Source organism: Corapipo altera, unplaced genomic scaffold (assembly GCF_003945725.1).
Source record: "Corapipo altera isolate COAL_440 unplaced genomic scaffold, ASM394572v1 75, whole genome shotgun sequence".
Classification (NCBI taxonomy): domain Eukaryota; kingdom Metazoa; phylum Chordata; class Aves; order Passeriformes; family Pipridae; genus Corapipo; species Corapipo altera.
Window position 1 is genome coordinate 13,955,178 of NW_020884887.1, and position 21,718 is coordinate 13,976,895.

The following is a 21,718-nucleotide window of genomic DNA, read 5'->3' on the forward strand; positions in this document are numbered from 1 at the left end:
AAGGGAGGTGCTCCAGCAGCACATCTCCCCTGCCCTCAGCCCAGCCTGGCCCTCTCCAGCCCTGGCAGGAGCATGGGCAGGGTGCCACGGGCTTCACAAGAGATGTGCCCACAGCTCCGGGCTGGCTGCTGATGGGGCACCCTGGGCACCCTGACCCTGCTGCTGAAATCTGGGGCCATGGCTGTGTGCCCCCAGCTGGGCTGTGCTGGCAGCTCCTGCACCCCAACCATCGCTCCATCAAACCAGCCCAGCAGCTCCACGGGCGACCAGCAGCTCCAGCTCCCCTGGCTCTTCTCAGGCCAGTTATAACGCTGGTAAACACTTGGACTTGTCTGACAAAACATTCAAGCAGGAGGAAGTGGGGTGTGTGCAGAAATACTCCATTACATATTGTAATGGCAGACATTAATTCAACGTTAATAACACTTTGCACTTTTCAATCACATATTCTAAAACCCTTTAGATAGGTGGGGAAGCATTTGGCTGATGATTACTGGGCAGAGCCCAAAGGTGTATTTTTCCCTTAGGCACGAGGAGATGAAGTGACTTGTCAGAGTGGCAGAGCTGGGAAGAGAATCTACATCTACCCATTTCCAGACCTACATTCCCATCTAGTTGCCAGAAAGAGGAGTTAATTTAAATATTACCGTTTGCTGACCTACTTACAACGCTACCATCAAAACTTGGAAGCCGTGATCAAGTATATTCCCCTCTATACTTGGGCTTTTTTAGGATAACACTATCTTTGAAGTACGCCTTTCAGCTGCATTAAACATATGGATCATTATTATTTGCTCCACTTTCTTAACGAGTCCCTGTTTGCTGCAATTCAGCCGCTGCAGACTCTGGATAGACTCTCAGCCCCACAGCCCTGAAAAACAGCTTCCCAGCTCAGGGATTGCTCTCTGTTACTGTCACCCCATGGCCACCACCAGACCCTGCCCGAGGAGCCGGCGGTACCCAAAGACACAGCGCCTGTGCAGAAAGAGCAGAAAGTGTGACTGTTCCTGTACCTGCTCCTCTTTGTCCTCTTCTCCTCGGCTTTCTTTCTAAACAACCTTCTCCCTCCTCAGCCAGCCCATCTTCAATACTTAGTGGACCACTCTGTCACCTTTTATTGTCAGCCTTCCTCCCTTCACCAAAACCCCAGACACTTTCCTGCCTGCAGACAGAACTGCAGGCGCAACCGAACGTCAACAACCACAGCAACGTGAGAGACGGATCTGCAACACCCTGAGTCTCCTTCCCGGTGGCAGCATCACCATCGTGGCTCTGCTCCCACAGCTCCCCAGCTCCTGGTGCCCCATAGCCCACCAGGCATCCCTGTGCCAGGCAGGGTAAAACCCCGACGGAAGTTTAAGCTGCTGTGCCAGATTGAGAAGCCGATAGCAAAAATCTGATGTAAGAGGACAGAGGAAATGGTCAGCACTGTGCCCAGCTTTGAGGGCTGACCTCCCAAAGTAGGTCATGTCCTGTGGAGGGGAAATCACGGCTGCCTGACCCCGCTCAGGCAGAGCCTCCTGGGCACGGTCACCCCGACCACGCTCCACTTGTCCCACATACAGCCGGGAAAGCAGAGCTGCCTGTGGCCACGGAAGGGCAAAATCCCCTGGGCAATTCCACCCCGACCAAAACACCATCCCCAAACCTCTGTGTGCCTCTCCCTGCGTCTCCGGGAGCCGTTAGACGTCCTCAGCCTCGCCGTAACCTCACTCTATCCAGACTGTTTACAGACATTTTATCGAGGTGCACCAGGTGTGGATGCGGTTACCGACTTTGAGACCGTTTACCTCATCCTCCCTTCTGCATGACATTGTCACCAGCTGTATATAAAAATCAGATAACGATGGTACTTCGGTCACAGCCAGCTCAGCCTCTGCACCCTCCCCTCACACATGCACTGGAGGCTGTGATGCATGTACAATCCTGGCAGCAAACCACACACGAGCTGCTGCAATCAAATATCTGCCTTATCTCATTTTTTGCTGAAGTAAATTACACTGAAAATTTTTTTTTTTTACCCTTTTCAAAGCTGATACACAAATGACAGGATGTTGTTGAAGGAAAATATGAGCTTTCATAAGCTATTATTATTAGCACATGTGCACCTCTCTGCTGCTTTGATCTTACTGTAGGTTTGTGTTTATTCCTCCTGACTCTGTACCGACTGAACTCAAACCCGATGTCTGCCCCGATAGAGATCACGAACAATTAAAGTTGGATTTGTTAGCCACAACACCATGGAGCCAGAGCTATGGGATAATTAGCAGGGTGACATTTCCCCCCAACACACTATATGTAGCTTTCCCAAAGTCTCTGGGCTGTGACAAGGTGTTTGCTGTGGAACGGAAGGGCGGTGATGTGTGCTGAATGAGGGCTCTTTGATATTTCACATGTAAGTCAGAGCATGTTCAGGTTTTGTTTGCAGCGGAACTGTGCTGCTTCTATTGTTTTCTGAGAAAAAAAAAAAAAGAAAAAAAAAGGCAATCTTCAAAAAAACCCTTACAGGCTGCCTTAAAAATGTTGTCAAGGATTTACAGCCATCTCAGCTGGGTTTATGACCAAAATAAGTTTATGTATTGTTAGGTGTAGGGTTTTTGATACTTTGGCTGGCAGCACAGAGTCAACCCTCCTGCAGAAAAGGAATTCCCAGGGTGGTTCTGCTTCGGTCATCAGGGGAATCCTCTGCTGAGCTTCAATCCATTACACATTCACAACCTCTCTGAAGGCAGAGAAGCTGTACAGAGAATACTCAGGATGTGATCTGGTGGTGATGTACAGAAAGAAGAAAAGTAACTTGGATCTTAGTCCCTGGATTGAACATGCTAGGCCAGTGACCAGAAACAATCAAGTGGCTTTTCAGTTAACAAATATGACTCTATTATAAATTAAATCCTGAGGACTCAAGGTCAGGGGTGATGGGGCCCTGAACAACTTGATCTGGTGGGTAGCATCCCTGCCCACGACAGGGAGGGTGGAATGAGATGGTCTTTAAGGTGCCTTCTGACCCCAACCATTCTGTGATTCTGGGACTCTGTGACTCCAGCGCTTGGCAGGATCCATTTGTGCTTGGTGCTGTGTGGATTTGCAGCAGGGTCCTTCAGCTGTAAAGGCAGCTGAAAACAACCCTCTTTACCAAGGCAAATGGGGGGAATGAGTTAAAGAGAATAAAGTAACAGGAATGGGACAGGTGTTTTATCCACTGGCTTCATGCACAATTAGACAATAATTTTAGTGTGCACTTTAAGCCCAGCCATGCTCTGACACATCAACAGGCCTTGGGAGGCAGCACATGGGGACAAGTACTTTGTCCCCACAGGCCACATGGACATGCATAGAAAACACCCCTGCAAAATTGGGAGGCTGATGTATTTTTAAAACCCTGCTCAGCTCACTGACCTTCAAAGTGCCCCACCAGGGTTTGCAGCCCCAGCTAAACCGGTGGCATGTCAGGGCTCAGGCTTGAGCAGAGCGATGCCACCAAAGTCTCAGTGAATGCCACCAGGTTTGGTGGTGACACGCAGGTGGCAGGTGGCTCACAGTGCTGGCATGGGTCCACTGCAGAACCAGATGTTGTTTGTATTGAAGGGCGATGGCAAACTGTGCAACAGCAGCATCAGGAGGCTGGAGAGAGCCATGTGAAAAATACACCAGGGAAAGAAAGTACGTCCAGGAAAAAAAAAAATATTCTTGACGAATGGTTTCGTGAAAGTTCTGACCTGGTGAAAAATGTTACTTAATCAACAAACGGAGTGGAAAACAAACACTGAGCACAGACAGTTTTTCAAAAAAATAGCAAAGACAAGAAGTTTGCAGAACTCTGAAAATGCCCTAACGACTGTGGAAAAGGAATTGGGAACGGCAGCAATCACAGGAGACAGCGGCTGCCAGCGCTGCTGAGTGATATTTACATCAATGTCCTGCCAACAATACCATTACTGGATTATCAGGGCGGATTAAGCCTTTAGCCAATTACCCTGACTGGTAAATTGTAGATTGTCTAGACTTTTTCATGTTCAACAATATGCATGAAGTTTCTCTTTATCGCTGCAGCATCACACGATGCTCTTGTGGGATGTAATCCTGTGCCTCCCCGGGAGGTTCAGGTGAGCCCTGCCTGCAGCTCCGGGTTGCCTTAGTGTGGCCCTGTGCACAGACAGATTTATTTCAGACAGGATTCTCATAAATTCAGAACGACTTCCAAATTTCTTGACTAGGAGATCAAAGAGGCAAGCATTTGCTTCGTGCCATCTGGGGAGCTGCTCGACAGGGCAACGCAGGCTGGGGAGGGGGGAGGAGAAGGGAAAAAAGCAAGTCTTGGAGATTATGCCCTCAAAAACAAACTCAAATGCCACCCTCACATTAAAAAGCACTGGCTGGCAGTAACAATTAATTTCTTAACTGAAACCCGCCCAACTGTGTCCAAGTGTTTTAATTTGCCTATTGCTACAATATGCAAGGGAGCTGGCAGTAATGAATTTGCAATTAAAACTAAAACTGGCAAAGAAATCGCAAAGCTGGCAAAAGAGCTAATCTGCAAGCCATGATCACAAGATTACGAAGTGTTTATGCACATGCTAATTACCCGAGCACATCGCTGAGAATGGCTTGTAGGAGAGAGCACTGGGTTTGCGTGATCTAAATCCCCGGATCCACACGGCCAGCCCAGTCACCATCCTACCTGCTTCCCACAGCTCCCACGGGCTGGGGAACACAGGGAATCACCACAGTCCCTGTGTGGAAGCAGGAAGAGGGACAAGGGACTGACAGGCAGAGGGTCCCTGTGCCATCCCACATCACAGCTGGGGAAGGATGGGTGACAATCTCCTCTCAAGCAGCGGTCACTGGGAGCTGTGTCCTCGACTGGAATACGGAGACCATCGGTGTGAAATTAAAATCACCCTGAATAAATCAGCACCCAGTTATTCACCCTTTCATCCTGCTATCTCTTGGCTCTATAAATAGTTATTCCAGCAGGTCCTGGAGACTGCTGGTTGCACAGCACACGGCCCCACACCACAACCTCTGAGGGCAAACAGGCACCTACTGCCACGGGCATGAAACCTTCCCAAATTACCTGCAAGGGACAGGCTGGGAAGGGAAAAGGGCTTAAAAAGTGATCAAACATCCGTGCAAATAGCTCATAACAGCAAGTGACAGTGGTCAGGGGCACCGTGAAGAGCAATTTTGAACCACAGGAGAGGATTTCAAGGAGAAAACAGAGTGGAAGAGTAGTCCCAGAATAAAAGGCTGCTGGGAAAACTGAGATTCTTTAATATATAGGATTAAGGATTGCCAGTATCCTCAGGGAGGAAATGCAAATGGGGTTTAGACCATTTTTTCCATAAAAATTAGGAAGGAGAAAGAATAGACTTTGAAGTTCAACATGTTAGCAAATGAAAGCAACAGCAAAGGAGACACAAAGAGAAAGCAAGCCCTGGACGCCTGGAATTATGTCTTAAACACTTGGTACCGAAAGACAGAACCTGAGGTGATGAGGAGACTTCCCTCTGTGCCGTGCACAGATCCCAGAAAATCTCTAGATTAGAAACTGCCTGAGAAAAAAAAGTATTGCACAACGAAGGCAGGATGGAGTTCAGCATCCAAGCGGGATTCTTCCTGCCTTATTCAGCCAGACCGGGAGGATGAGGCTGCTGGGAGCACAGGAGGGAGCACACGGTGTGTATGCCAGGCTGCTCTTGGATGAGTGGAGCAGGGAAAGGTTCTCTTTGCTCCATGAAATGGTGGCTGGAGCTGGCATGGAAGGAGGGGACAACTAACAGGTATCTATGGAGATGTGAGCAATCCAACAGGCACCTCTACAGAGCTTTGTAAGCTCAGATGTGCTGATGGAGTCTCATCATTCCCAACACCCTCATGGCTGCATGGAGGTGGTGAAGGACCAGGAGGACACTGTAAGGACACACAGCAACAGCCATTGCTGGGTCTGGCAGAGGATGGATGGTCTTTGTGGTGGCTCCTCAGAGGTATCAACGGTCTCACTCGATTCTGGGAGGCGGCTGAGATGGGCAGTTTGTATTTGGCTGGTGGTCATTCCAACCTGTGTACTAGTGCAAGGCAATTACAGAGCAAGTTCAGCCCATCATTACTGGTGGCCATGGAATGCCATGTGTCAGGAAATGGCACCCGACCGTCACTGGTGCTGATAAGAGCTGTGGAGTTAATGGGTGCTACGGAAAGGGAGGTGCAAGGGAGAAGTGCTTCAAAACTTGGCTTGGAAATTAATTTATCCATCCCTACCCGTAATGCACTGTCAAGCAGTTCATGTCCAGCTATTTGGGTAACTGAGTGAAACTCGGGAGTCCATGGCCTAGAGGAGATGATATACCATGGTAAAGCGAAGAGGATACAACGTTGGGTCCTTCAGATTATGAACTCCATGGCTCTACAGATGCTCCTTGCTCAAAGTGAGATGTGTGGACTCTAAAACTTTAAAGATTATACCACAATCATAAAACCTTCTGTTGGGTTTTTTTGTCTTTTTTTTTTTTTAAATACATTTGAGAGCAATTTTTCCTAACATCCAGGGATTTGGTTAGCTTCTCTGTACTTTTTATCCAGCACCTAAGGCAGGCTCTGCTGCTGCTGGGGTCTGCCATTCTGCCTCTCGCAAGGAAAGCCCCAGATACAACTGTTGCCTATTTAGAGTCATCTACAAACCAGTTTAATAAAAGCTGACTGCATCTGCTTCCATGTTATTAGTTCTGCCCCAAAACTCTGTTCCTGGCAACACAATGTTCCACGCTAATGAGCCAAATCTTCCCCTCCCATGGCAGTACTCCTAAACCTCCACACCATTCAGTTCACAAAGTTACCACCCTGTTTTTCCCTCGGGGGAGGGAAGGATTGCAGCTGCAGAGGGGGTTCTTCAAATAATATGAAGGCCAAAGATCTGTGGGAAAATCTGCTCTCAGACAAATAGCACTTGGGGGCATCTGCAGAGAGAACCAGCCCCTCTTTACTTCTGTCTGGGTCCCACGTCCTTCTGGCAGCTGAGTTTTTTATGAACCAGGCTGCCATTAATCCCCTGCCAGTTCCTACACCCTACCATCCTCTGTGGGCAGACAGCACCGAGTGGGAGATAATGCTGCAGGGAAGTGGTATTTACTTCAGCTGGATTTTGTGGCCTTTCGGGAGAGTTTCGGCTCGGGGCAGTTATTTCTCGCCCGCTCCTGCTGCAAAAAGGAGGGATTTGGTGCGGGCCAGGGTGGCTTTTCCTACCTCCTTTTCCAGTGAATTTTCACCCATTCTTGCCAGTTTTCTCCCTGCAGCCCTGAGCGTGAGACAAACAGCGATGCGAGGCTGTCGCGCTGCAGTGATGCCCAGATTAAAGGGAAATCAGATAACTCATTACCTAACTGAAACTCGCTGCTAGACTGCTGGAGAGGGCGATAACATCTCCGAGCTGGAGGACTCTGCTGCCCTGGCAGACACCCTGTGGCACCCCAGCTGAGCTGGGGGGGCTGCACCCCAGCCCTCCCGCCCGGCTGCCTCCACACCTGGCGTGGGGAGATGCCTCGGGATGCGGAGGAGCAGGGATGCAGAGGTGGAGATGCCCAGGATGGTGAGATGCCCAGGATGCAGAGATGTCCAGGACACAGAGATGTAGAGATGCCTGGGATACAGAGATGCAGAAATGCCCAGGGTGCGAGGCAGAACCTCAGCCACCACAAACACGTGTGGTTTTGGCCTCCCCACACTCACACCTGGAGCCGCCAGTAAGGAAAACTCAGGCGTGGAAGTTGACACAGGCACAGCTGATGGCTTTAATATTCTACAAATGATGCACTCCTATAACAGTCATCTTTATCCCGTCGTGCCGGGTTTCCTTGGGATTCTGGAAGTTGGACTGAACTCATCTGACCGCCTCCACTACTTGTTGTCTGCTATAAACCTTTCTGCACCCCATGCGACAGCAGCATCTCCCTGGAAAAGATTTCATCCACTTCAGACTTTGCCTCAAGCCATTAGCTGACAAACTGGCAGGGAACTACTGTTAACAAATGATTTCCTAGAGATTACTGTTTAAGTAAAAAAGGTTCCAAGATAAATAGACTCATTCTTCACGACAAGGAATTTGAATTATGCATCCAGAGGTTTGGTACATGTGGGCAAAAGTTACGCCGTGTGATCCTGGAGGTTGTTCTCATCACCATATTACAAGTGGGTAAACAAATGACATTTTGTCCCTGGTTTAATAAGGAGGATTTGTGCAGCTTGTGTATTTCAGACATGTTGGACCATACCATCATTGTTCCCATCCAACTAATGCCACTCTATGAAATTACTGCTTAGGCCAAAAAGGTGACTTGTTTTTAAAGTAAGAAAAGATGCCAATTGCCTTGAAGGAGTTGTGGTCTTAAGGCCACCTGCAACTCCCTAGAAGGTTATGAAATTGCAATTTGTTTAATATCTTGAAGTAAATGGTCTAACAAGCAGCACAGATTACTTTTTTTTTTGCTAGTCCTTCTCTGATCACTTCTGACACATCCCCTCTTGCAGTCCCCTGCGTGGGATTTTATGGTTCTTTTCAGTATCCACGTGGCTGTCCCTGCAGTGCTCTCCAAACATCACTTACACATGAAATGATAAAGCTCCACAATGCTCCTGGGGGAAACTGAGTCACAGAAAAACAAGCTCCTGCGGGACCGGGAGCAGGAGCCGGGATAAAACCACGCTTCCTCCGCCACAGCCCTGCACGGCAGTTACAAGACTATCCGGTTCCTCTGCTATAAAACTTGGTAACATGCCTCACTTCTTACCTGATTTTGAGAACATCCTGTGTTAGCACATAAACAACTGGTGCTGCTCGTGTCTGTTTATCTGGCTACTCACCCCGTCTGCCACGGCACCTGGTGCTCTCGGGGAAGAGGATCCTGTATCAAACGAGCTCCTGGGCGCAGGAGACAGGCAGCTCCCGCCCCCGGGCACAGCAACGCACCCAACCAGCACCCAGGCACTCACCACTGGTTTCAGAAGGAAATTTGGGTCAATAGAGATTCCTTTTGATATGGGAACTGATCTTTCAGGGATTCGCTGCAGCCTGCCTCATCCATCACTGTGCATTTACATGCAGATCCGTGTGTAAGACGAGCAGAATCACAGAATATTCTGAGCTGGAAGGGACCCAGAAGGATCATCAAGTCCAGCTCTTAACTGAATGGCCTGTACAGGGATCAAACCCGTGACCCTGGCATTATTAGCACCCTGCTCCAACCAACTGAACTCATCTCAGCACAAACAGCACATTATAATTTGAAAACATCTTATTTCGTGAAGTTCGAATATATGCATGTAGTTATACACTATTTCCAGTAAAGTCATTAACCAAACAACCAGCACTGACATATCAGGTAATTTTCTGTCCTCCTGAGTCAAGAAATTAAATTTTCCCTATGACAGCTCTTGCATTCAAGTGCTGCCCTAAGTCCAAGTGAGGGATATTTAGTGCTTTTACCTGAGTAGTGAAAAACCTAACTTGCCAGATAGAACCTCAGGTTCAGCCACCAAATTAATCATAGGAAAAAGAAAAGGGCTTAGGCACAATGTCAGCTTCAAGCCAGAAGCATTAAAAACTTTTTAGCTTTTTCTAAATCCCACTGTCTGTTGCATTATACAGAGTAGGATGCCAACAGGAGCCAAAATGTCTTAGCACTTAGTTGCAAATAGATCCTTAAATTACTGACAGTGTGGAAATCAATGCATTTACTCTATAAAACTAATGCCTTGTCAAAGTGTCCCACGTCCCCTAGTCCAGGATGTTCCAGGGAGCTAAGTCAGCAACAGCAAACCCACTTCTGTGATGTCACTTTACAGCATTTGATTCTTCAGAGTTTCCAACAGCCTGCAATAAAATCGACTGATCAAGCTAAAAACTGGAGAGCCTGTTTGCATTGGAACAGGACTCCAGACCTGGACAAGGGAAAAGAGTTGCCTTGAAGTTAAAACAACCTGAAACAACTGTATGGCTCCCTGTAAATCCCTTGGAGAGTTTGTATCCTGCCCCACAACAACCAGAGATACATCTGATTTGAATGAAACCTCAGACTTCATGATTTTCATGCCAGCTATTTCAGAAGCAATGTAATTTTCTACAGCACCCTGTTATTTCACTCACCATCTCCACAGATTTTGCTCCAATTCCACAAGCAAACTTATTTTGAGGATACAGACTGTTTCCAACTGGTTTTAGAAGGGCCACACACTTAAAATTGAGGACAGGCTCCAACCACAGCCTTCAGCCACCCTCATGTGAAGGTGCACATCCCCATCATGATCATACAACTTATAAAAGAAAAATGCAAACGAGAGATCAGCACCGAAGATTCCAACGTTCTTCAGCAAACCATCCCTATAGTGATGCTTTCAAACAAATAACGAGCTAAAACCGAAACACAACAGCAGTAAAGTCAGATCTGATGAGCTCTTCAAAAAGATCTCGAGTGATATCAGCTGGCAGGACTCTGTTGTCTGTCCCAGAGCTACGGCAGTCGAGCCCAGCCAGGGCTTTGCTGCGAACACACCGAAGCCAGGAGGCTGCAGCCTTTCATATCCCAAAACAAAATCCAAGTTCTGATCGCCGGGATGAGGAAGAAATTTTTTTTGTTGTGAATACACTGCTGTGTAATTACTGCAGATTTATTTCGTTTACTTTCTTTTGAATACTGCAGCAGATACAAAGGCTGGGGAGATGTGGCAGCTTCTTGTGTTATCATCTAATGCTCCAGGTTTACATTCTAAGACTTAGTTCCCCACAATACCAGGGATGTGTGTGTCTGTTGAAGGAAAAAGAAAATATTTCCCTGCTAGGAGACAGGGAAATAAAACTGATACTGCCAATCACTGCCAAACTGATAGCAAAGAAAGAGTTTCACGTAAAATTAAAAAAAAAAAAAGTAATTTGCCCATTTTCTCAATAAAATCAGGGTTAGAAACATGGGGATAAGATCAGAAAGGAATGCCACTGGGTAAAGGACTATTCATGGGACGAGAACATGGAAAATTCCATAAAGCACAAATGTTGCTAAGAATATTCAAAAGTCAAAGCTTTCTGTGGGTGTGCATGCACAGAGATGTCAACACAACTATTTCATGATCACCGAAATTGCTACTAGCCTGCATCCTCTCTGAATGGCTATTTTTAGGACCTGGTCTTTCATGTGGTATAATGATGTGGATTTTACAAGAGCATTTATAATGTGTTTCATATGGTGCACAGTCCTGGAGAATTTGCTTTTTATCAGAGAAAGTCAAACTAAAAGATTTGTGTGTTTATTTTTTTTTTAAATTTTATTTCTTATTTTATATTATTGCCTCTAGATTTGATTTTGGGTAATACACATATTTTAATTTATCTATTTATTTAATTTATCTAAGCACTCCCAAGGTACACTCAGCACAGCACAATGTGATCTTGCAAAACATCACTCGGCTTTCGGAATCCACATATCCCTTTGGATGGTGAGATTCCAAAACTGGCAGTGCCACACTCTGTAAGTTGTAGCAGGAAGCCAAAGCTCAAAGGTCAGTTTTCATCCCGGGGTATGGTGGTTTCAGGGACTGTGCTGTGTCTCCCACATTAGAATCCAAAGCCAATGACTCCTCTCCACTATCTCCACTCCTGCACCAGTATTTCCAGGGCAGCAGCACGTAACAAGAGCCACCTCATCAGCCTCTCCATGCTAAGAACAACAAATTTTCATGTGGTAGATCTTACGATGGTTTATTTCCTAAACATGAAAGGAACCTCTGCAGCGCCGTCTCCTCAGTGTCAGAATAAAAATCCCACATTTCTGCTCCTTTCTGAGCATTTTGCTGCAAAGAGTCTCTCCCCAGCACTCCTTCCACGAGTGCCTTTATAATCACATCTCCCTTGTGCCCACTCAAACACACTTTATAACCTTGGGCCTTCACGTTTTACTTTTGTGTGAGTCCCATCAGAGCAGAACCTCAGTTTACGCTACTCCTCGGAGCAAACCACAAACTCAGCACAGAGCAGACAAGTCGAATCACTTAAAAAAAAAAAAGGTCTTTTTTTTGGTCAGTCCATGATTACTGTGTAGCTCTTCAAGGCAGACGTGTACTTTGTATATTATATAGTTCCAGATTCTTCAATGGAACAAAGGAGATACTGTTGAGACGGTTTTTTGCCTATCATTTAATCAAATGCAAAGTTGTTATAACCGGAGGGGAAAAGTGCTCCAGATTCTAGTATCCAGTTTTACTTTGGTTTCAGAAACTTACCACAGCATTGTTGAGTTTATTGTTTTCTTTCACAAAATACTAATTTTGGGACCCCGTGAAACACAATGAAGCAGATTCCTTTCGTGGCAGCTGAGCTGTGTTTAGCACAGAGGCGGTGGACGGGAGAGGAGCAGTGGTTTAAAGACACTTTGGTGACCTCTTCCCCAGCACTTCCAGCCAGCAGGATGCTCTGCATGGGGACAGCTGATTTTGCCAGGTTTTGCTAACCCTCATCATTCTCAGTACTGAACAAGTGTCTCACTTCCTCCACGAAATCACAGAGGCAGTGGTGGAATAGTCCTTTATAACTTTTGGAATGGTCCAGAGAACATTCTCTGGTGTGTCCAGAGAAGGCCAGCGAAGCTGGGGAGGGGTCTGGAGCACAAGTCTGATGAGGAGCAGTTGAGGGAGCAGTGGGGGCTCAGCCTGGAGAAAAGGAGGCTCAGGGGTCACCTTCTCACTCCCTCCTGACAGGAAGGTGGAGCCAGGTGGGGGTCGGGCTCTCCTCACAAGTAACAGTTGATAGGATAAGAGAACATGGCCTCAAACTGCACCAGAGGAGGCTCATATTGGATATCAGGGAAAGTTTTTCACTGAGAAAGTTGACAAGCCCTGGTACAGGCTGTCCTGAGAAATCACTGTCCCCAGAGGGATTTAAAACACCTGTAGATGTGGCACCTGGGGACATGGTTTAGTGGTGGGCTTGGCACTCCTGGGTTAACAGCTGGACTTGATGATCTTACAGGGCTTTTCCAGCATAAATGACTCTATGATCCTAAATCATAAAGACCCAAAGGCAAAAACCAGTGACAAAGCAGCACTAAGTTGTTCCATAAGGAGGTGAAGGTAGAGCTCCTTGTCCAAGATCATCAACCAAGGAACAGTTCCCACTGCAATCAGAGGAGCATGAGGTTACAATCCCCTCCTTTAAGGGATGGAGTGGGTGGGTTTGTGAGCCACCAGCATGTGCTGAACCGACAGGCTCATGGTGAGAACAGGACCTTGGGTGACGTTCACAGAGGGTTTGGTCCAGACTCTGCAGGTTCTTAGGACACCTCATCATTCACCCCATGAAACACCCGCAGTGCCTGGGGGCTGGAGGGAGCCGTGCCCTCCTGGACAGACCACTGGACAAGCCAGCAGGCAGAACAGTCTCCACTGATTCAGCTGGATTGAAACTGGAAAGTAGGAAGAGAACAGCTCTGCATCCTGTTACCAACCCTCTGAGTCACCCGTCCTCCTACCAAACCTTTGTTTCATCCTCCAGACACAGAGTCTAATGAGCAAGGATCATGTTATAGCCTATTTCTTACAGAGAAATTCGAAGAATAGCACATGAAAGAGCCTGGGGGGGGGGACTCACACGTCCCAGCTCAGCACCAACCTGGGATTTGATCAGGCTGAGCAGCTTTCCCCGCCACAGTGGCTCTGCAAAGAGCTCAGGAAGCAACTTGTACCTACTCTCCTATTGCTGTGCCCTCCACCCACCATTGGTAAAGGATGAGGTAAGAGCATGTGTACATCAGGCTGGGAGAGATGCTGACCTAAGCCATCTCCTGGCTCCCAGAGCAATGAGGTGGAGTGGCAAAGGCATGGGAAACCAAGGGCCCTGAACAACCCAGTGGGTGGCATCCCTGCCCATGGCAGAGAGTTGGAACAGGATGAGCTTTAAGGTCTCTTCCAACCCAAACCATTCTGTGATTCTACAAAATGAGCAGCAAATGAAAGGAGAGGGAGCTGCAGTGGCTGTGGCCAGCCCAAAACCTCGGAGGAGTGGGATGAAGAGAAGCTCCCACATTGCCGATGCCTTCAAGAAGACAGTGCTGGGGATGTCTGTCATCTAGTCCCTCTTCAAATCCATAGAACAGAGAGGAGAGGACAATCCTTGAGGATTTGTTGAGGAAATCTTCTCGTGACTCACATGTGGTGCGGGAGATTTTAGTAACTGAAGAGCAGCATGTGCCTGACTGTTGTTCACCCAACCCCACTCTGTCCAGCAGAGCCTCCCTGAGCTCACAGGTGCTGGAGTCCTTCCTCACCTCCTCTGTGGTGAATTGCCAAGGGGGCTCAAAGGCCAATCCCTATGAAACAAAGACTAAATTTGGTTTTGGTGAATTGCAGCCAAAAGGCAGAACTGCAGGCACAAAATTAATGGTAAAAATGGCAAAACTGGTGGTGTTCCTCAGCACCAGACTTTGCTCTCCCGATAATCACCACGCCATGCACACACAGACACACACAGTCCATGCCAGATTGGGATCTTAGGTGTGCAGTTCACACCACCTGAATCCCGAAATCCTGCTTCCCTTGCAGATCACACCACAGATAGAGAGGGTTCAGTCTGTGATTAGGATCTGGCCCTTTGCAGATGATCTTTGACAGCAGGCAAGGGAGTCATCCCTACAGAGCCAGCAATGTCTGTTTAGTCACAGGAACACACCAGGGTTACTGGGCCGGGTACCTGGGAACAGCACATCCCACCCTATGGATTGGTCAGGGGCTTCACCCCAACACAGGAATTCAATGGTGTCTGTGGAGCCATGGCAGGAGTGAGCAAAACGTGAGTGCACTGCAGAGCTCCTCCTGCTCTCCCTTCTCTGGGTTACAGCTCCACATACCAGACCAGCTCTGCACTTTCATCTCGGACGTGCCACTCAAACCCAAACCACTTTGTTCTTCACAGTTAAAATTTCAAAAATACTAATCATTAACATGGATGAGCTTCGGGAACTTGAGTTGATGTTAAGTTTTTGCTTTTCTCTCCAGATTCTCAACCGATTGAGCTCATAACACTTCACAAACAGCAACAGTTGGAAGCTTGCAGGAACGGTGCCTTTACCATACACATCTCATAGCAACTCCCCCCCCCCCAAGCATCCCATGCCTGGGAAGCCAATTCCAGGGTAGCCTGTGAAGGAATCCCAGTGGGAGAGCAGATATTGTTGAACTGTCTGAATCACGTGCACTCTTATTCACATGCACAGATTTACATAAAACTTGCTTTTGTTTCCCTGTGACATTTTTCTTTCTCTTTTTTTCATTCCAAACAATTTTAAAAATAAGGTTATATTAGACCACACACAGGCAGTGCTGTATCGTGTCACTGCTTCTTAAGCAGAACTCTCTAATTTATTTCAAAGGGAAGTTCTGCTTCAAAATTGAGGGTGTGATATGAACTCAGAAATTAACACAAGAATTTTCCTTGGGGGGGAACCAAGACTGAATCAGACATGCAATAAATGACCTCGGAAGCCCTGTACCTTGGTACATCCACCTATCCAAAATTATGCTTTAACGTAAAAAATGATTTTCACCATTATCTTATTTCAAGCTAGGTAGAGGAGCTGAAAGAATTTGGATTTGCTTTGGTCAGGAGGGAACAAATTACTCATCTGTCTGTGTGCCAGGAGGTCCATCAGCAGCCACGCACTCCTAACACTTTCTGCCGGGAATGTGACAATTGATGGGGACAGAGCACCAACCCGGCGAGGTCCTGCAGTGCAAACCCTGCTGCCAGGGAACCTGGCTGGGATGCTGCTCCCCCACAGCAACAGGCACTGCTGGGAACACACGGAGCTGCCGTTGGCTTCCAGCTGCCTTCCCTCCCTCCCTCCCTGCACGCACAACATCTGGAGAGGGATGCAGCAGTCCCCTCGCAGGGACAAATCCCCGTCACACGGCGGCTCCGGGGAGTTTTCCCACTGGTTTCGACAAGATCAGAACCCAACACAGGAAAAAGCAATACTAAACTATTGCCCTGACAGTGCAAGTCAGGACAGAGAGACCTCGCAGAGAAGCAGCTGAGCTGCAGATTTCCTTCCGCCAGCTGCTGCGGGGGCCACAGCCTCCTCCTGCCCGGGGATGGGGCAGCCCTGGGGAAGGGGATGCAGCAGAACCAGCCGTGTCCCAGGGCTCAGGGACTGCTGCCTCAGCTTCTGTCCGGCAAAGAGCAGCCCCAGACTGCAGCTCTGTGCTTTCTGACCTCGTGTTAGACATTTGGGCCCCGTGGCCCCAGGCCAGCAGTAACTGCACTTTCATCTTGCCCTGCCCAAGGGGACATTTCAAACCCTCTGAACGAGCTCCAGGAGCCCAGCGGACCACGGGGACCAGGCTCTGAGCAGGGGCACTATTTGTGAGTCCTGCAGTCTAATCTGGGGACTTGAGCTGTGCAGGGCTGGGGAGGTCCCCCCACCCTTCTGCTCCCACGTAAGCTCTGGTTAGACAACTTAATAATTAAGAAAATGAGGTAGTGTCTGTTTTCCAAAGAAATGGAGGCTCTTGGACTTCTGTTTTTCACACAGACAGAAAGCCCAGCGCCTGAGCTCTACATATAGAACATTTTAATCCTGCTTTCACCTCACACGCTCAGCACATACACCTGAGGTGCACAGAAGGTGTGAGGAGCACCCCTGGGATCTCTTCCATCAATGGGAGTGGGGAGAACTTGTGCCCTACATCCAGGACAGCATGGCTCATTCCCCTATTTTATAAACCTATTTACAAAAGGAACTTAAAGGAACTTATAAGTGCTCCTTCTACCATTTAACTACCACATGGTACAAGATATAACAATGTTCAGAAAACCCCCGCAGGTCTAAACTCAATTATACAACTGTAGCAAGAAAAATATTTTAATCTGATCAAAGTGTTAACATGTTTGACCATGTCTGACCTCTAATGTTTGTAACCACCTAAAAGGCTGATGTTCTTACTAAGGATGTACCTTAATTTGATTTAAAGTCATTTGTACTATTTAAAAAAGGATATAGTTTTATGATTTTATATTTAATTTAGAAAAACAGTTCCTCAACTTGCTCATATTCTTTGGAAGTTTCTCGCAGGTTTTTAACCCATAAATCCCATATATTTCACTCCTGGAAAAAACTGGACTCTGCATGAGACGGGAGAGTGAAAGTGGAGCCATGAAGCACCACGCACACAGCACCTGAGAGCCAGGTGAGAGCTGGCTCTGCTGGGGCCTGGCAGAATGTTGGGATTTCAGGTGTATACGGGCTATTCTAGGAGGCTCTTGACACCCTTGACCTCCCCAGCCCAGCAGCTGATGGGGTTCACAGCTCACTCCCAAAACCCAGGCTCAGCCCACTGCCTGGAATGCAGCTCCAGGAGCACTTTGGCTGCACCCCCTGTGACAGCTCTACTGCCAGCCCCGGAAACCTGTGCCTGCTCAAACCAGCATCGCTCCAGTTGAATTATCCCACACTGGCATTTGCCACCTGCAGCCAAGGTGGGCCACCCTGCTGCAGGGAGCTCCTGCCACCCTCCTGCTGCTGCTGGCCCTCCAGGGACCATCAGCTGGGCTTGGCCTTGCTGCTGGTGGCAGGTACCCAGACACCTTCAGAGCATCGCTCTGGAGCGGCACCAGAGCTCGTAAATAACACGAGTGGGTGTGTTTTGGTAAAAAGAGGCAATTTGGGCTGGGAGATGCGGGGAGCCGAGCAGGATGCTGGGGTGAGCAGCCTAACAGTTAGTGGCTACAACCACCTTGAGGGAAACAAAGCAGAAGTGATGCTGCTGAGAAAATCAGAAAGAAAATAGGAAAGCAGCGCTGCCGGTAGCAACACACCCACCCGGGCAGGCGCCAGGGCTGCTCCAGCAGTGCTTGCAGGGCCCTGATGGGGTTCGTGGGGAGCCCACCGAAAAAAATGTGGTTTTACAGAGCATTGCAGGGCAGGGGCTCAGCCCCAGCCTCGGTTGCCCCTCGTCTTTCAGGGAGTTACACTCTATTCTCAATCAGGTAAATTACTATTTCCAATGCAAAGCCCTGAAAGTTTGCCAGAGTACTCCTGGGTTAATCTTTTAATTTATATATTTTTTTTTTTAAGATTCTAAAATTAATCCCAACGGCAAACAACCGTTTCCAGGAAGCCTCATTAACCAAAATACAATCTCCACTATCAAGAGCACGCATGGCTGTGATATGTAATCCCATTCACTCACACAACCTTCCTCCCCGACTCTATTTGTGCTAAAGTGTTAATTAAACACACTTTTATGGATGGTTAAGTATCTGCAATCTTCGGTCACAGATCTGACCTCCCCAATTATTGGCAGCAGCCACCAGATTATAGCCCACACTTCACATAATGTACACAGCAGCAATAAATCTATATGAGAGCAATCCATAATTTACCACGATAACCTTTGCACAGTCAATGGAAACACAAGACAAAATTGCCCAGAATAATACACTGGAATAGCTATTGCAGTAAATTGAAAAACCACAAGACCAGCCTTCATCTGAGGAAGAAATCTTCCCCTGTCTGTTAGGTAACAGACTTTTAGCTGAAAACACCAAATCAGCTCTTTAAGTCACACAACGTAAGCCACGGCAGGACCTGAGCAGGCCCAAGGGCAGCTGGCTGAGGCACTGGATGATTTGGGAGGCTCTCAAGGGGACTGGATCATTCCTCCTCTGCTACTTCAGTTTTCTCCCCTTTGAGTTCTGCACAGTCTACTTACTCCTATCTGCTGCTCTGCCAGTAACCACTTGGATTTCATTCCATTATCAAGGGGAGAGGCGATTCCCAAACCACAACTTACTTTTTAGCCTAACTGCTAATAAATAGGCTATTGCACTTTGCTGCCCATCTAGGAAGAGTTTAAGATTGAAAGAAATATTCCACTACAACAAATAGTTGCTGGACTAATGTAACTCTGAACTCACCCAGATTCTATCCCAGGGAGCACACTAAATGTGTTTCAATAAGACAAATTTAATATAATTTAAAATTTATCAGGAAGTGAACAGCTTCATATTTCGGGGGTAGGGTGGTACCTGATACCTGGATGAAGGGACACAAGGTGGGAAGCACCAGAAGAAATGCTTATTTGGGTTACACTGGCCCTGCCTCGCAAACATATCTTTTCTTGTTGGAAACTGAAGGAAGACTCCAAAATTTAGAGACAGACCCTCAGTATTTGCAAACTTTGGCAAAGTCACAGCAGCCTGCAGCCAGGCAAACTGATTCCCTGGGAAGAGCTGAGCTGGGTGCAGGAAGGTCTCACAGGAACCCGTCTCCTGCTGCCCAGGCCAGCTGGGTCAGGTGTGAGGGTACGGCACTGATTCCCACAAATAAAATATTGAGTTCCATACCCCACAATCCACCAATTTTTCATAACACCAGTTTAACACCCCCAACCTCCTCTTATGAACAAATGCCTGGAATTAAGGACGATTTTATAGATCCTTTTAAACCTCACCACTTTAAAGGTTAAAAAACTAAACCCGAAATAAACCAAATTACGTTCTGTCCTCCCTTGCCGACGGCTGATGCAGAATAAAGCAGAAACAAACGCAGCAGTGCCGGCTCCCCAGGAGCCACACCAGCCCCAACTGACTGCTGCACAGTCGGGACACTGTTTACTGAAGTTCTGATAGAGGTGGTGACGGGAAAAGACAGCTTTTGTAGAGCAGCCTTTAGTTTAATCACTCACGTAGCAAAACTTAGAAATAGTACGACACACAGAATTACTAAAGCTGATTTAAACCGAGAGGGAAAAACTTTACAGCAAGAAGACGGGAATAGTCCTCCGGCAGCGTGAAGCCTTTTCCTAAAAACCTCTATTGCCATTTTAGAAGCACAAGACCCACTTTTTGGGCCATCATCCACCACAGAGCCCTAACCCACAGCACAGCAGAACCTGGCTGTTTAACAAGCAGACACATCGAGCTCAACTTCAGCTGCGGGACATATCCCTGAACACAAACACCAGGAGCTGCTCCTTCCAAAGCCTGTGACCCAGAAAAACGAAGGGGCATTCTTCCATTAGATATCAGGGTTTGATTGCTGGAAGAGTAAAGGCAAACCTAGAGGATGGGGAGGTCGGGAAAGCAGCTCCTCCAGCAAATTTGGAGCCAAGCAGGCGCTTCCTGCCGAGCATCTCTGCCCCTTCCCATGGCTTCTCCCTTCGGCTCGGACAGAACAGCGCCCAGGTATTGCAGAAACCGGGCTCCAATTTGTTGGGAAAAAAGCACATGTAGGTGCCTGCACAATACCCACAACATACTTCAGCAGTGAGAGAGGCCACGAAAATTCTCCACGAGGAGAGGAGGAACTCACCAGAGGTGACATAGATCCATTTGGCAGATACGGATCTGAGAGCATCAGGAAAGGGTAGCCGGAATATGCAGATCCTTTATACATCCCTGGGTCCTGATGTTTCATACCTGCTAAAATCAACGTGCCCTGTCAAAACTGGCCTTACAACAGGTGATTCCCCTGCCTGTCGGGGGTCCCCAAAGAGGTTACAGCATATTGTGGGAGTCTTTTTGTCCTGGACTCCCTGGAGAAGGTGTGGAGGGGTACCAAGGTCCCCCATGGTTGTGGGATCCCAAATTGGGGACGCTGGGAAGCCTCGGTGCTGACAGACACAGCTTTCCCACGGGGGCCGTGGTGGCCAGGCTGACATCCCTCCCTCCCCGGGGGCGACAGGGTGATGGGCTGGGGACCGGGGGGATCACGACCCCGGGGAGGGCGAGCACTGGACAGGGCACACGGGGGAAGACCAGCGGGAACCGGGAACGAGGAGAGGGGGACACACGGAAACACGCGGGGACTGCCGTGACTAACCATCATCCATGTGGTCCGGGAGCTTCTCCTGGTAAACTCTCTGCGGATCCTGCACTCGCCGGAGGGCCTGCATGGGGAGGAGAGAGAGGGGCAGCGCGGGGGCGGTGGGGAGGGGGCGCGGGGCCGGGCGGGGGGCGCGGGGCCGGGCCGGGCTCACCCACCTCGGGGTCGGCGGCGGCGGCGGCCGGGCTGCCGCTGCCCTCGGACTCGTTCACCAGCGAGGACTTGAGGTCGGCCAGGTCGCGCTCGGTGAAGGCGTTCTCGGGGATCTTCTCCTCCTGCTCGCCCTCGTCCTTGAAGGCCAGCATCTCGTCCGTGGCGCCCAGGTCGTCCCCGCCGCCGCTGCCCAGCTGCGGCATTTTCCTCCCGCCGCTCCCTCCCCGCCGCGCAGCAACTTTCCCGGCGAGTATTGTTCTCCCGGATCAAGCCCTCCGCAATTATTATTATTTTTTTTTTTTCCCCTCCCTCAATTATTTTTTTTCCTCCTCTTGAAAAAAAAAAAACAAAACAAACCCTATACGTAAAAAAGCTTGCTCCCTCTTGAATTTTTTTTTTCTTCTAAAAGTTTTTTCCTCCCTTCCTCTTAACTTTTAAACTTTTTCCTTTAATTTCGCTCCCCGCTTTCCAAATTCCCTCGAAACCCTTTCTTTAGGACAAAAAAAAAAAAAAAAAAAGAAATAATAAATCAGAATCGATTCTCCCCCTCTTCAGTCTTTTCCTCCCCTCCCCGCTTTCCCCCGTTCCCCTCCCCGCTCCGGCGGCTCTCGGGGGGCTCGGCAGGCTGCGGGCGGGCAGGAGTCGCGGGATGCCGGGCTCCGGGGGCCCCCCCCCGTGCCGCCGCCGCCCCCCCCCCCCCCCCCCCC

General features: G+C 48.5%; 1 protein-coding gene across 2 annotated transcripts in view; it reads right to left on the bottom strand.

Moving 5' to 3' along the window:
- The window catches only part of TCF7 (transcription factor 7), a 68,510-nt gene extending 46,907 nt beyond the window's left edge, over positions 1-21,603 (bottom strand). For both annotated transcript variants that reach the window (XM_027643253.1, XM_027643252.1), the window contains exons 1-3: positions 21,017-21,603; positions 20,856-20,922; positions 20,346-20,455 (exon numbers count right to left, since the gene is read on the bottom strand). In XM_027643253.1, the coding sequence (XP_027499054.1) occupies positions 20,346-20,455; positions 20,856-20,922; positions 21,017-21,214 (375 nt within the window). In that variant the 5' untranslated portion in view covers positions 21,215-21,603. The remainder of the gene's footprint in view (positions 1-20,345; positions 20,456-20,855; positions 20,923-21,016) is intronic.
- Positions 21,604-21,718: the final 115 nt, after the last annotated feature.